The following is a 12,708-nucleotide window of genomic DNA, read 5'->3' as shown; positions in this document are numbered from 1 at the left end:
TAGGGAGTCATTAAAATACTAGGGAGTCATTAAAAATCACTTGAGGAAAAGAATAACAGAAAATTTTTTTTATAAATGTTTATTTATTATTTTGAGTGAGAGAGAGTGGAGGAGGGGCAGAGAGAGAGAGAATCTCTTAACCAACTGAGCCACCCAGGCACCCTAGAGAGAGAGAATCTCAAGCAGGCTTTGTGCTGTCAGCGCAGAGCCCGATGCAGGCTTGATATCACAAACCACGAGATCATGACCTGAGCTGAAATCAAGAGTTGGACACTTCACCAGCTGAGCTACCCAGGCGCCCCAGAAAATATTCTTAGTTGCCACGTTAGAAGTAAAAGTAGAATCAAACAGGGGCGCCTGGGTGGCTCAGTCGGTTAGGCGTCCGACTTCGGCTCAGGTCATGATCTCGCGGTCCATGAGTTCGAGCCCCGCGTCGGGCTCCATGCTGACAGCTCAGAGCCGGGAGCCTGTTTCGGATTCTGTGTCTCCCTCTCTCTCTCTGACACTCTCCCATTCATGCTCTGTCTCTCTCTGTCTCAAAAATAAATAGACGTTAAAAAATTAAAAAAAAAAAAAAAAAAAGTAGAATCAAACAGTATCCAGGGTATGACCCCACCTTTTTATTTTATTTTTTTTAAGTTTATTTTGAGAGAGAGAGAGAGAGAGAGAGAGAGAGAGACAGACCTGGGGAGGGGCAGAGAGAGTGAGACAGAGAATCCCAAGCAGGCCCTGAACTGTCAGCATAGAGCCTGAGACGGGGCTCAAGCTCGCCAACTGTGAGATCACGACCCGAGCCGAAATTAAGAGTTGGACGCTTAACCGACTGAGCCACCAGGTGCCCCTCCAATTTCTTAAATAGTCTTATACATAAATACATACACAAAGAAAACAGTGGAAAAGATAAACACCAAAATACCGGCAGGAGTCTCATCGGGGCGGTGGGATTACATGAGGGTTTCAGTTCTATTTTCCCATGCTTTCCAAATCTCAGGGTAAAAGGGGGTGCCTAGCGCCTAACATGCTTGGTAAACGTGAATCCCGTTCCTGCCCTGACTCCTCCTCTCGCTGACAGGACAGGAATCCTTGGCGTTCTGGATAATGAGGAAAACAAAAGGCCAGGGGCTTCCCAAAGACCTCCCTCAACCTGGGCGGGTACCCACTGAAGCTCTGCTTCTTCTGTAGGTCTGCAGCCCTTAACTCCGCTGTGGTTCACTTTCAGCTAACACCGGACCCAGGCCGGGGGTCAGCTTAGGAGAGGGGCCCGAAGCAGTGCCTGGGACCTGAGGTGCTCTTTGCAGTGACTCTGCTCGCCGCCGAGTCCCCACAGCAGGCCGTTTCTGTTGAGGTGGGAAGTCTCCAAGGAGAGAAGAGAGATTTCTGACGGCGGCACGAGATACCTCTGCTGCGTCCGTACACCCAAGTCTCGGCTTCCATGGCCCCCACCTGTTCTCCCGGCCCCGGGGAGGAGAAAACACAGATTTCGAATCGGAAGCCAGCAGCTCTAACTCCTCCCTTTGCCACCGATTCAAAACCTGGGCAAGGTGCTCTGCTTGGCTGAGCATCGGATTCCGTAGCATGTAGGAAGACCCTCCTTCCTTAGGGTAGATGAGGTCTGTCCATGTTGGCGACTGTCAGCATTGGTCCCTGTCCCCTGGGGTCCCAAGACAGAAATTGAGAGTGGGTGACACAGGATGTTTATTTAGGCTTGAGCCCTTGATACTGTCATACATAAAAAAATATATAATTTAAAGTCAGGGAAATAACAATCAGATTGGGGTCACCTCCCTGCCTCCCCTTTGGCACAGCTTTTCAACTGGCCTCCATTCCAGCTGTTCCCTTCAAAATCCTGGAGGGCAGGAGATGGGGGTCACTTCTTGGCAGCTTCCGCCTGGGCTGCCAAATCTGCCTCTTTCTGGGCAGCCAGGAATGCGGCTCGCTCCTTCTGGAAAGCTGCCAACTCTTCTGAACTGAGGCTGCAGGTGCAGAAAAACAGATGGTGAGTGAGTGGCCAGTCACCTTTGGGGAGCTTACCAGGGCCCATGGCACTGTCTCAGCACACTTTCTCCCTTCCTGGACTCCCCAGCCTCCACACCTTTGCCACCCCACTCCTACCCCCACCTCTGCCTTTTATTCCCTCTTTAAAGCCCCACTAGTCCTTTGAGGTCACGGCTATCCCCCAGTCCAGATCAACTGCCCCTTCCTCTGTGCCCATGAACACTATGTACAAAGAAGTCAGCTGGCTGTGCGCACATGCCTCCCCGCAAGCAGGGGTCAGATTGGCTCGTCTCTGTACTCCTAGTAAAAGTAAAGATTTGAGAAAAGTCAAGTCCATCCCTGTACCATGCTTAACCTCACTTCTCTTAGGAAACAACCATCAGCCTCAGCATGGGACGCAAACCAGCAAGAGGCCCATAAAGGACCAAGTACTGACCCTGCTGTTGCCTGAGCCAGATGCCCTTCCATTCAACGTCTCACTCAAAGAAACAATTCCTGAGGTCATCCCAAGCTCTAGGAGGAGGCCCCCTCTGGCCTCTGGATCAAGTCTGAACTAGAGACAGCTATAGACAGCCTTCGGCCTTCCCAGCAGGTCCATTTGCCTCACCTCTCTTCCTATTCCCCACTTTGCTTCTAGCATCGTATACCAGATCACACTGCACTTCTTTGCTTCACTTCTTCACCTTCTGTCCTTCACGGGGATCTTTCCCCCATCCGTGACCTCTTTTTCCAAGTCTCTGCTTAGATGTCACCTCCTCTATGAAGTCCTCGTTGACACTCCAGGCAAAATCAGGAGCTCTACTCTCTGTTCTCAAGACACCTGTAGTTACTTTTGTCAACAGTGACTGTTCAGCAGCCTAATGTTCCATTTATGCATCTGCCTCCAGCTCTGAACTGAACTCAGGAGCGGGACCAAGCATGGCTGTCGCGTTCCTGGCTGTATTTAATGTCCAGAACGAGACGTAACAGGCATTTAATATTCATGTTCCAAATAGATGAATAAGGCTCCCCACTCCTAAGAAGTCTAAGGTCCTTGACTCAGAAGCTGACCCTCCCACTGTAATGGGCCCTCTCAGCTTTGCCCCAGAGTCCAGAATTTTCCAAGCCCTCCCCTCCCATTGCACCTTCCCAGGACACGCACTCCTTCACCACACGAATGCCCAGGGAACGGGCAGAGCCAATGATGGAGCGAACAACAGAGGACAGGGGCACATCCTGCAGGGCGAAGGCGTCGTCCTGAGCTTTAACTCGGGCAATCTCATACACGTGCTTCAAGGTCACCAGGCCTGCCACCTCCTTCCCTGGGAGGAAGAAACAAGTAGACCTTCAGGTGCCCCTGCTTCCTTCCAGAGCCCCCAGACTCCCGGGAGCCCACCCTGACCCTTACCTGTCTGCCGGGCCCCCTTCTCAATCCCAGCAGCTGCTTTCAGGAAGTAGGAAACAGTGGGTTGTCCGATCTTGATCTCAAATGTCCTGTCAGGCTTAATGGAAAAAGACATATATGAGAATATGTCTCCTGCCTCCCCTAACCCCTACTGCCCTGGCCCAGAGAACTTCTAACTTCTATCCCCCGCTTCCCTTGATTCACCTCCTGATGGTGCCCATCTAACAGACCACAAAACCACAGGGAAAATATATCTGTAGCAAACAGCTTTGTCACTTCTAGTCCAGGCCCAACTCTGCTCTAAAAGCCCCAGTGAGGGGCGCCTGGGTAGCTTAGTCTGTTAAGGGTCCGACTTCAGCTCAGGTCATGATCTCACAGTTCAAGGGTTCAAGCCCCAAGTCAGGCTCTGTGCTGACAGCTCGGAGCCTGGAGCCTGCTTCGGATTCTGTGTTTCCCTCTCTCTGCCCCTACCCCACTCATGCTTTGTCTGTCTCTCAAAAATAAATAAATGTTAAAAAAAAAAAAAAAAAAAAAAAAAAAAGCCCAGTGGAATGGAGAGGCAAAGGAAGGAACTGCAATATAGTAGGATAGGCTCAGAAAAGATATGGTCTGGTCTCCGCTGTGTTAATGGGGAAGGTGGGGCTCGGTAAAAGCAAGAGACTCGCCCAAAGTTAGGAGCTGAGCACCAACCCCAAGTGACCAGCCCCAGGAACTAGGGAGAATAAGGAGGAAGAAAAACAAACAGGATCAAGAGGTGATGGGGATTAAGGCCGGCACTTGCCACAATAAGCACCGGGTGATGTGGGGAATTGTCGAATCACTGTATTGTCCACCCGAAACTAACGTAACACCGTGTGCTAACTGGAATTAAAATAAAACCTTAAAACCAAACAGGATCAGAGTCCCAACTGTGCACCTTCACATAAATCTTGGTGGGCAAAGGAATGCCTTCTTTGATGTCCTTTGTCTTCTCGTTGAACTCTTTGCAGAACTGGTTGATGGAAACGCCTCTCTGGGAGGGGAGCACTGGCGTTAGTGTGGGAAGGGGCGGCTTCCTACCACCCAGGAGGTTCCGTCCGTCCCTTCCCTCGTCTTCACTTCGTTACAGTTTCCATCCTCTTTTGGCCGCCCAGATTCAACTAACACTTTACGCGCCAGATGATCTGTATGCATCATCCCTCTATCCTCACCACAGCCGGTGAGGAAGGACGGGGGAAGATGAGCCTCGAAGGACCCATGTAACGAACGCAAAGACATTAAGCGTGTAGGTAGCAGAGCCGCGCTTTGCACCGAGGCCTCCCTGGCTCCAGACCCCGCACCCTCCACCCGGGTACTAGCTCCCACCCCACGGCGCCTCCCGCTCCGCGTTCCAGCCACCGCTGCACCTGACCCAGGATGGGGCCTAGAGGGGGCCCAGACATGGCCTGGCCTGCCCGCACGATGGTCCGGATGACGCCACCAGCCTCGGGCTTCTTGAGAGCCCGAGTGGCCCGGTTCAGCTTCGACATGACGCGGGACTCCCGGCCTCAGTTCACCTCAGGGCAACAGCAAGAGCGACGGCTTTGGGCGCCGCCATCCTGGGTCAGAGGTCAAGGGTCCTCGCGTCAGGTGAAGCCAACAAAAAAGCAGCGTTGTTTCGGCCCTTCTACCCTCCAACTAGTAAAGCAAGGAGAGTCACATGAGGGAAAACACCTTTTAACTCGCCATCTGAAGATAGGGGAAGGACCTGAATGGCTCAGATACAGACATTCCGCCTGCAGAGCACATAGGCGGTGCCTCGGACAGCTAAACCGGAAGAGGAGGAGGAGGAGGAGGACCTTAATGCCCGCACAGCATTGTGGGCATGGTGGTTTTGACCGCTAATGCCGATCTCGCACGTTGCTATGCTCTGAGGCGCCATCTGCTGGACACGATTATAATCCGTGGGTTTGAAAGGAACCGAGAGCTTCTCAGGCGTGGGAATCTCTTTATTTTCTGAGCCCGGTCGGTTCCTCGCCAGTTGTTGAAAGGCACCATGGTTAAGGGTACAGACCCTGGAAGCATACTGCCCGGTTGCTCCCCATGCTGGCCGTGGACTTGTTCGAGTTACTTAGGTTCAGTTTCCTCCCCCTGTACAACGGGGGTTATGATATGTAGACGCAGTTCTAGGGATTGTCGTGAGGGTTGAGTTAGCGAAGTATGTTAGAGCAATGCGTGGCACCTGGTGAGCATGCGCTATTAGCAGTACAATGAGGACAAAACCTTCACGGAGTTGTTGTGAGGCTTAACAGGCCCAGAACATGTTTGATACATCATCTGTGCCCAATAAAATAAAAAAAGCCAGCATCTTATTTCATCTTTTTTTTTTTTTTTTTTTTTTTTTTTTTTTTTTTAGCACTTGCTACGTTCCAGGCAGGGTGCTAAGCACTTTAAAGGCATTGTTATCTCATTTAATCCTCACAATGGCACGAGGTATATTATTTTATTATACCCCTTTTACAAACGAGAACACTGAAGCACAAAAATGAGGTCAAGAACACCTACTCTGAATGTGACAGGGCTAGGAAATGAATATTGGTATCACCTGACTCCAGACCTTGTGCCATTTACCATGACTATAGTGCCTCATCTGGTAAAAGGAAATAATCTGGTTAAACCACATTGTGAATTGTGAGATGTTTTATTATGAAGTTTGTTTGGACTTCCAATACTTAAATGTGATTGTTCCTGCCTCTGAAGTCTATCAAGTTCTTTATTAACACTCAACCTCATTAACCTTAGCACGACTCTGGAATCACACTGGCTCTTGTTTTTTATTATTTTTTTAATTTTTGAGATAGAGGGTGCCCCTGGGGGAGGAGCGGGGGTCGGGGGGTGGGACAGAGGATCTGAGGCCAGCTCTGTGTTGACAGCAGCGAGCCCGATGAGGAGCTCAAACTCACCAACCGTGAGACCATGACCTGAGCCGAAGTCAGAGGTTCAGCCCCCCCAAGTGCCTTAAGCACCTTGGGCAAAATAATTTACTCACTAATAACATGGGGCTAATAACAGTACCAACCTCACAGAAAATTAGTTAATTTAGGTAAAGTACTTAGAAGAGAGCCTGGCCCAGAACAAGCCAGGGTAGGTATGATTTATCTCTGGGTGCCACACACTGCCCAGCCTTTATTTACAAATTTATTTACAAATAAAGGTATGAATCCTTTCTAAATGAAGGAATCAGAAAACAGTTGGGCACAGCAGGTGCTCAGGGAGCCAAGAATGCAGCCTGGCATAAACTGGGCTCCATTGTCAGTTTCTGCTTCTTGTCAATGAAAGGATGGCTTTGATTATTCCAGCTCTTACAGATTATAAAGAAGCAATTCCCTAGTCTAGCTTTGGAAATGTGCGAGGTCAGAGCGTTCAGTGGTGAAAGTGAGGTGTGACAGGTGAATGGGGGTCACATCATGCAAGCCTTGTCAATCCTGTTAAGGTGTGTGGCTGTGAGTAGAGGTCATTGAAGAGTGTTAAGTGGTTGCGTTTTGAAAGGTGACCTTGGCTTGGGTATGTAGAGGGATTGGAGGAGGGCAAGGGTAGATGCAGGAAGACCCATTAGGCCAGGGCAGGAAGACAGTGGAAAGCCGTTGGTGGCTTGAGACCAATTCAAGAGATCCTTAGAAGCTAGAAATCTATTTTAGTCGATAAATGCTTGTGCAGCCTGTACTGTGTCCATTTTTATGAATAGTAACTCATGTAAACTTCATTACAATCCCGTGAGGTATAGGTGCTATTATCATCCCCACTTTACAGATTAGGAAACCGAAACCCAGACAGGTGAAGTCACTTGCACAAACTTACGCTACTAGAAAGTGGCAGAGTCAGAATTTGAACCCAGACCTTTGGCTCTAGTATCCCTGCACTTGACACTCCCTAGGCTGCCTTGTCAATTAACAGAACTTTGTGCCTGAGAGGTAAATTGTCGGGGGAGAGGGAGAGAGGCATCCAGGGTGATACTCAAGATTGTGGCATAGAGAGTTTGGGTAAATGAATGATAAGCTTCCTGCTTAGTGTTGGCACACAGGTGCCGTAGGTGCGGACGGATGACTGTGAGTTGCGTTAGGGGGTGTAGTATAAGCCCTGACAGCTGGTTTGTCTTTTTTGTAAGGTCAGTGCCTGACTTAAGCTTTGATTGCAGAGGTATCCACTTCAAGGAGATAACCATCTTTGAGATGGATGCCAGCCACGTTGCCAGCCACATGTCTAGATATAAAGAGCCAGGTCAAGGCCCCATCTCCCCCTGAGGCTCCTGTTTCAGAGATCAGATCTTGGTAACCCGGCATTTGGGCTGTTTGATTTCACTCTTTGGGTGCTTTCAATTCCTACTCTTTTCATTTTAAATTCACCAGTAAATAGTGAGCCTGTGAAACTCTAGGCTCCACCCTGGACCCCAGTAAAAGCAGAACCCAAGGTGCTCCCCACTTCTCTCTCTCTCTCCCTCTGGGTACTGACTGTGTGGTCCCAGGTGTGGCATGTAATTTCCAGGACCTGTGAGTAATAGACCTTTTCTCCCCTCAAAGTTCCCTGATGGTTATTGCTGAGGGCATCTTGCATTCATAATAAAAACCGGAAGGGCCAGTCCAGCCACAACATTGGTTGTCAAGTAGCTGAGACCAGCACACAGCAGAGGTGCCTGCGGGCCATCCAGCTACAGAGCCTGGTCTGGGAGGGAAGCCTGAGCATAGAGACTGATAGTCCTTGGGGCCAGGGTCAGGAGTGAGATCTCCCAAGGAGGAGAGAAGAGAAGTCAGCATTTAAAGAGGGGAAAGAAGAGAAGAGAGAGTGAGCAAAGGGAACCAAGAAGGAGCCGCCACAGAGTTAGGAGAAGGCCAGGAGATAAGGCACCTGAACCTTCAGGAGAAAAGTTGGAGAAAAAGAAGTGAAGAAGTGGAAGCCAAGCTCAAACTGAGCCTGTGCCCAGCAGAAAATGAAAAAGCCTGGACAATCTGTTACAAGTAGGGGGCTTTATACTGTGACCCCCAAGTACATGGTCTAGAAAGATTCACTGGGCTGCGAGGAGAAGGAGAAAAGAGGGATGTGGAGTGACAGGGAGAGAGACTTAGGAGGTCTCAGCTGCAAAGCCTGCAGCCAGCCCTCCAGGTGACTAATGGGGCCCAGAAAAGCAGTTAAGGCCAGGGGTTAGTGGGTAGTTAATCCCTTTCCCCAAGGAGGCAGCAAGACCTTAGAGAGGGAACAGCTGTGTAGTGACCAAGGCATGCTTGGCAGAAATGCCTGTGCCCTTGTGCAGCAAAAAGGCTCCTGTGCTTTCAAGTGTGAAGGGGAGAGAGCAGAGAAGCCACCAGCCCTAGAGGGAAAGGCTGACCAGGCAGAGGCCTTCTTAGGGTGGAGGTCCAGGTGGGCCATCTCACTGGGGACCCGTGTGAACAGACAGCATTGGGTGCCGGTTGTGTCCTGCTGGGATAAAGGGAAGGAACTCTTGAATTTCCACCAGTAGAAACAGATGAAGTTGAGTCAGAGAAAAGTAAAGTTCTGTATCTTTTTTAAAAAAAATTTTAACGTTTATTTTTGCAGGAGAGAAACACAAAGTGTGAGTGGGAGGAGGGGCAGAGACAGAGGGAGACACAGAATCCGAAGCAGGCTCCAGGGTTTGAGCTGTCAGCACAGAGCCCGAACCAGGGCTCGAATTCACAAACTATAAGATCATGACCTGAGCCGAAGTTGGACGCTCAACTGACTGAGCCACCCAGGCGCCCCATAAAGCTCTGTATCTTACATGCAGGAAGATATGAACGGGGATCTGTACCTGTCACACAAACAATGCTCAGCCCTATTCCTGGCATCCTGGGAGCCCCCTGGAGATGCTGAGAAGGAAAGGCAGAGAAGGGGGAGGCAGAGGGAGAAGGAGCAGGCTGAGCTCCCTTCAGCTTTTTGATTGCAGATACAGGGAGTTAGGGACCTAGAAGTACCCACACACAGCTCACTGCTCTCCCTTAGCCCTCATGCTCAATCTGTCCCTAATCCCGCCCACTTATGTCCCCACAGCTCCCACCAATCCTGCCATCTCCTCAGTGACTGCCAGAGAGCGGGGCTGACACGCAGGCTCTGCCTCTACCGACACACACATTTCTCCTTGGCTGTGTGACTTGAGGCAAGTCTCTTCACCTGTCTGGCCTCAGTTTTCTTCACTGTGAAATAAGAATAATAAGGTACCTACCACACAAGACTGTTGAGAGAATTTAACATGATTATCTGGGCAGGGTACTTAGCTCAGGCCCGGCTCGAGGGATATAATAAGCACTCTATGAAAGCCAACTTTTAGTATTGTCAGTTCAGACATCATCTTTTCCTGGCTGGACACTCAGGGCAGCCCCCACTATGGCCTCTCTGCCTCCATTCTTGCCTGTCTAGTCTTTCTCTCCAACTCAGTCAGGGTCTGGCCCCTGCCTAAAACTTGTCAAGCTACAGCTTCTTTGCCCAGAGTGTGGGTCTTGGTCCATCTGAGACACTCCTTAAAGTTTAACTTTCTGGGATCCTCCTCCAGTGTCCCAGGAGATCTTGCTGTGACTCATCGCTCTACAAACCAAAGCTTGGTATGGGATCCAAGGCCCAGGACCTCTCCCCTGCCACCTCCTCCAACCTGATACTCCCTACCTCACCCTCTGACCAACCAGAGAGTGTAGAGTTCCCTGCTGCCCTGCATTTGCCTGTTCGTCCCCATTTGTAGATGTGCAGGCTTGGACACTCCTTCTCCCCTCTCCTCCTGACTCTTTCTACCTCCCTATCCCTCAGGAAGTCATGCCTGTTATGTGCTGAATTATCTTCCTTCCAAAGTAGTATCTTGGAGATCTAACTGCCAGTACCTCAGAATGGGACTGTGTTTGGAGATAAGGCCTTTAAAGAGGTAAGTAAGTTAAAATGAAGCTTTTAGGGTGGGCTCTCACCCAATCTGAATGATGTCCTCGTAAGAGGAGACCAGGGCACAGACATACACAGAGGAAAGACCATGTGAGGACACAGCAAGAAGGTGGCCATCTGTAAGCCAAGAAGAGAGGCCTCAGGAGAAACCAGAGTTGCTAACATCTTGATCTTAGACAAGACTTTTTAAAGGCTAGCATTGTGGCCTATCAGTGGGTTATTAAATTGATTTCATGAGTTCAGCCAACATTGTTAATGAAATAGAATAGAGGAGAAAACATAGCCAAATACACTGCATGGAGTAAAGATATGTATTGTCCCATAACTTGTGTTTTCCTTGTGTGCCTTTGTGTGTATATTGAATCACAATAAAAAGTCTTCCTTACTAATACCCAGAAAGAAAGAAAGAAAGAAAGAAAGAAAGAAAGAAAGAAAGAAAGAAGAAAAGAAAAGAAAAGAAAAGAAAAGAAAAGAAAAGAAAAGAAAAGAAAAAGCCACTGTAGTTTCAACTGGAACAAGTCCCTGCTGGTTCAAATTGCAGACTGTAAGGGTTTGGTTGAACCAGCTCATCTTATTTTAAACATTTTTATTATAAAATATCATAAACAAATAGCTTATACAACATAAATATACAGTTTACCAAACTATTACAAAACAAGTATCTAGCTGATATCACTGCATCAAGAACCTGAACAGTACCCTGGACAGCACCCTAATGCTTCTCGTTGTGCCCCTTCCCAATTACAACTGACCCTTCTGATTTTTGTGCTATTGACTTCCTTGACTTTCTTTATTTTTATTTCTAACATTTCATTTCTCTTGATATACACCTAGGAGTGAAGTTGCTGGCTCATGTGTAACTCTATGTTTAACTGCTTGAGGTGCTGCTGGACTGTTCCTAAGCAGCTGCACCATTTTACATTCCCGGGAGCAGGGTGTGAAGGTGCCGAATTCCCCACATCTGGATGATGATGCCTGCTTTTGTCCCACTCTATGGGTCATCCTTTCCTGTTTCTTTGTATGAATTATATATTTTTTTGTTGGAAACTGAAGATTTTAATTAATATGTTGTAGCAACTCGGTACTAGTCCACTGCCTCCAGGGCTTGTTATTGTTATTTGTCTGTTTAGTGACTGGCTGGATTATTTTAGTGAGGTCTTTACCCTCCTCCCCACAGTCTAAATACAAAGCCTCTGTCATTGGTCCTCAGGAAGTGCAGCCTTGGGTATTCCTACAGTCACCCTGGGATGACAGTGCTTTGGGCAAGGCTCTCTTTGACTGACTCTTTCCCTGGCTACACCCAGCTGTTAAGCTCCATTCAATGCCAGCTGAGTCCTCTGTTGTTTTCTTTAAAAATTTTTTGTAATGTTTATTTATTTTTGAGAGAGACACACACACAGAGCATGAGCGGGTGAGGGGCAGACAGAGAGGGAGACACAGAATCTGAAGCAGGCTCCAGGTTCCGAGCTGTCAGCACAGAGCCTGACGCAGGGCTCAAACCCATGAATTGTGAGATCATGACTTGAGCAAAGTCAGGCTCTAATTTTTTTTTTTTAACGTTTATTTATTTTTGAGACAGAGAGAGACAGAGCATGAACGGGGGAGGGTCAGAGAGAGGGAGACACAGAATCCGAAACAGGCTCCAGGCTCTGAGCTGTCAGCACAGAGCCCGATGCGGGGCTCGAACTCACGGACAGCGAGATCGTGACCTGAGCCGAAGTCGGCCGCTCAACCAACTGAGCCACCCAGGCGCCCCATGAGCAAAGTCAGGCTCTTAACTGACTGAGTCACCCAGGCGCCCCCTCTTTTGTTTTCAACAATGAATGTCCTGGGACCTAAGTTGCTCCATAAACTGATCCAATCAAATTTGGATTCTTTGAAGGAATAGGATTTGTATCCCTGAATCTGCCTGAGGGTTCAATCTTTTCTCGGCCCCCATTCCCACTTACAACAGGGCCTCAAAGGCAGAGCTCAGCATCATAGGCCCTTCCTTCCTCTCTCCAAATCTCTCAGTCCAGAGAGTTCCTTGTTGTTGCTGTTGTTGTTTTCAGCATCTTTTCTGAAATAGATACACAAATATTCTTCCAAACTGCTTACGCTAGTCCCTTGTCTTCAGACACCTGAACCCAAGAATTGAAGAAATAAAGATTGTATCTTGTTCCTCTGTTACTTTTTTTCCCCCAATAGGGTCAAGATGTAGATTGAAGAGAAAGAAAGGAGGGGTTGATTTCAGAAAAGTACTGCAAATTTTTATCCCACCATAGGTAAGTGCTATTATTGTTCCCATTTTATAAATAAGGAAGATGAGATCTAGAGAGATTAAGAAGCTGGAGTTTTTGAGACAGAGCCAGAAGTCAAGGCTGGAAGCTGGGCACTTGTGTCTGTTGGCGGTGTCCCAACTCTCCCTTCCTCTCCCCCACCTAGACAATGCTGGGGCC

At 48.7% G+C, this 12,708-nt stretch overlaps 1 protein-coding gene across 4 annotated transcripts; it reads right to left on the bottom strand.

Annotated features, from left to right (window-relative positions):
* Positions 1-1,678: 1,678 nt before the first annotated feature.
* On the bottom strand, positions 1,679-5,170 carry MRPL11 (mitochondrial ribosomal protein L11). Of its 4 annotated transcripts, XM_060607312.2 has the most exons (6): positions 5,072-5,170; positions 4,765-4,956; positions 4,296-4,391; positions 3,383-3,476; positions 3,120-3,296; positions 1,679-1,973 (listed from the first exon to the last, which is right to left on the bottom strand). In XM_060607312.2, exons 2-6 carry the CDS (start codon positions 4,885-4,887, stop codon positions 1,810-1,812), a joined length of 654 nt encoding a protein of 217 aa, XP_060463295.1. In that variant the 5' UTR covers positions 4,888-4,956; positions 5,072-5,170; the 3' UTR covers positions 1,679-1,809. The 4 variants fall into 4 exon arrangements, with proteins under 4 accessions (XP_060463295.1, XP_078289834.1, XP_060463296.1 ...); XM_078433708.1 differs by lacking the exon at positions 5,072-5,170 and having other exon boundaries at positions 4,765-5,035; XM_060607313.3 differs by lacking the exon at positions 5,072-5,170 and having other exon boundaries at positions 3,137-3,296; positions 4,765-5,022.
* Positions 5,171-12,708: the final 7,538 nt, after the last annotated feature.

This window comes from Panthera onca, chromosome D1 (genome assembly GCF_046562875.1).
Source record: "Panthera onca isolate mPanOnc1 chromosome D1, mPanOnc1 haplotype 2, whole genome shotgun sequence".
NCBI classification, from domain to species: Eukaryota; Metazoa; Chordata; class Mammalia; order Carnivora; family Felidae; genus Panthera; species Panthera onca.
The sequence above is the reverse complement of the archived record's forward strand: the minus strand, read 5'-3'. Positions and strand labels throughout refer to the sequence as shown.

Excerpts from the sequence above, each read along its gene's own strand:
- MRPL11 (XM_060607312.2), bottom strand. The coding sequence starts at position 4,887 with ATGTCGAAGCTGAACCGGGCCACTCGGGCTCTCAAGAAGCCCGAGGCT. Across the intron at positions 4,392-4,764 it reads TAGGCCCCATCCTGGGTCAG|AGAGGCGTTTCCATCAACCA; the intron begins GTGCAGCGGTGG and ends CTCCCCTCCCAG. Across the intron at positions 3,477-4,295 it reads CCACCAAGATTTATGTGAAG|CCTGACAGGACATTTGAGAT; the intron begins GTGCACAGTTGG and ends TTTTCCATTAAG.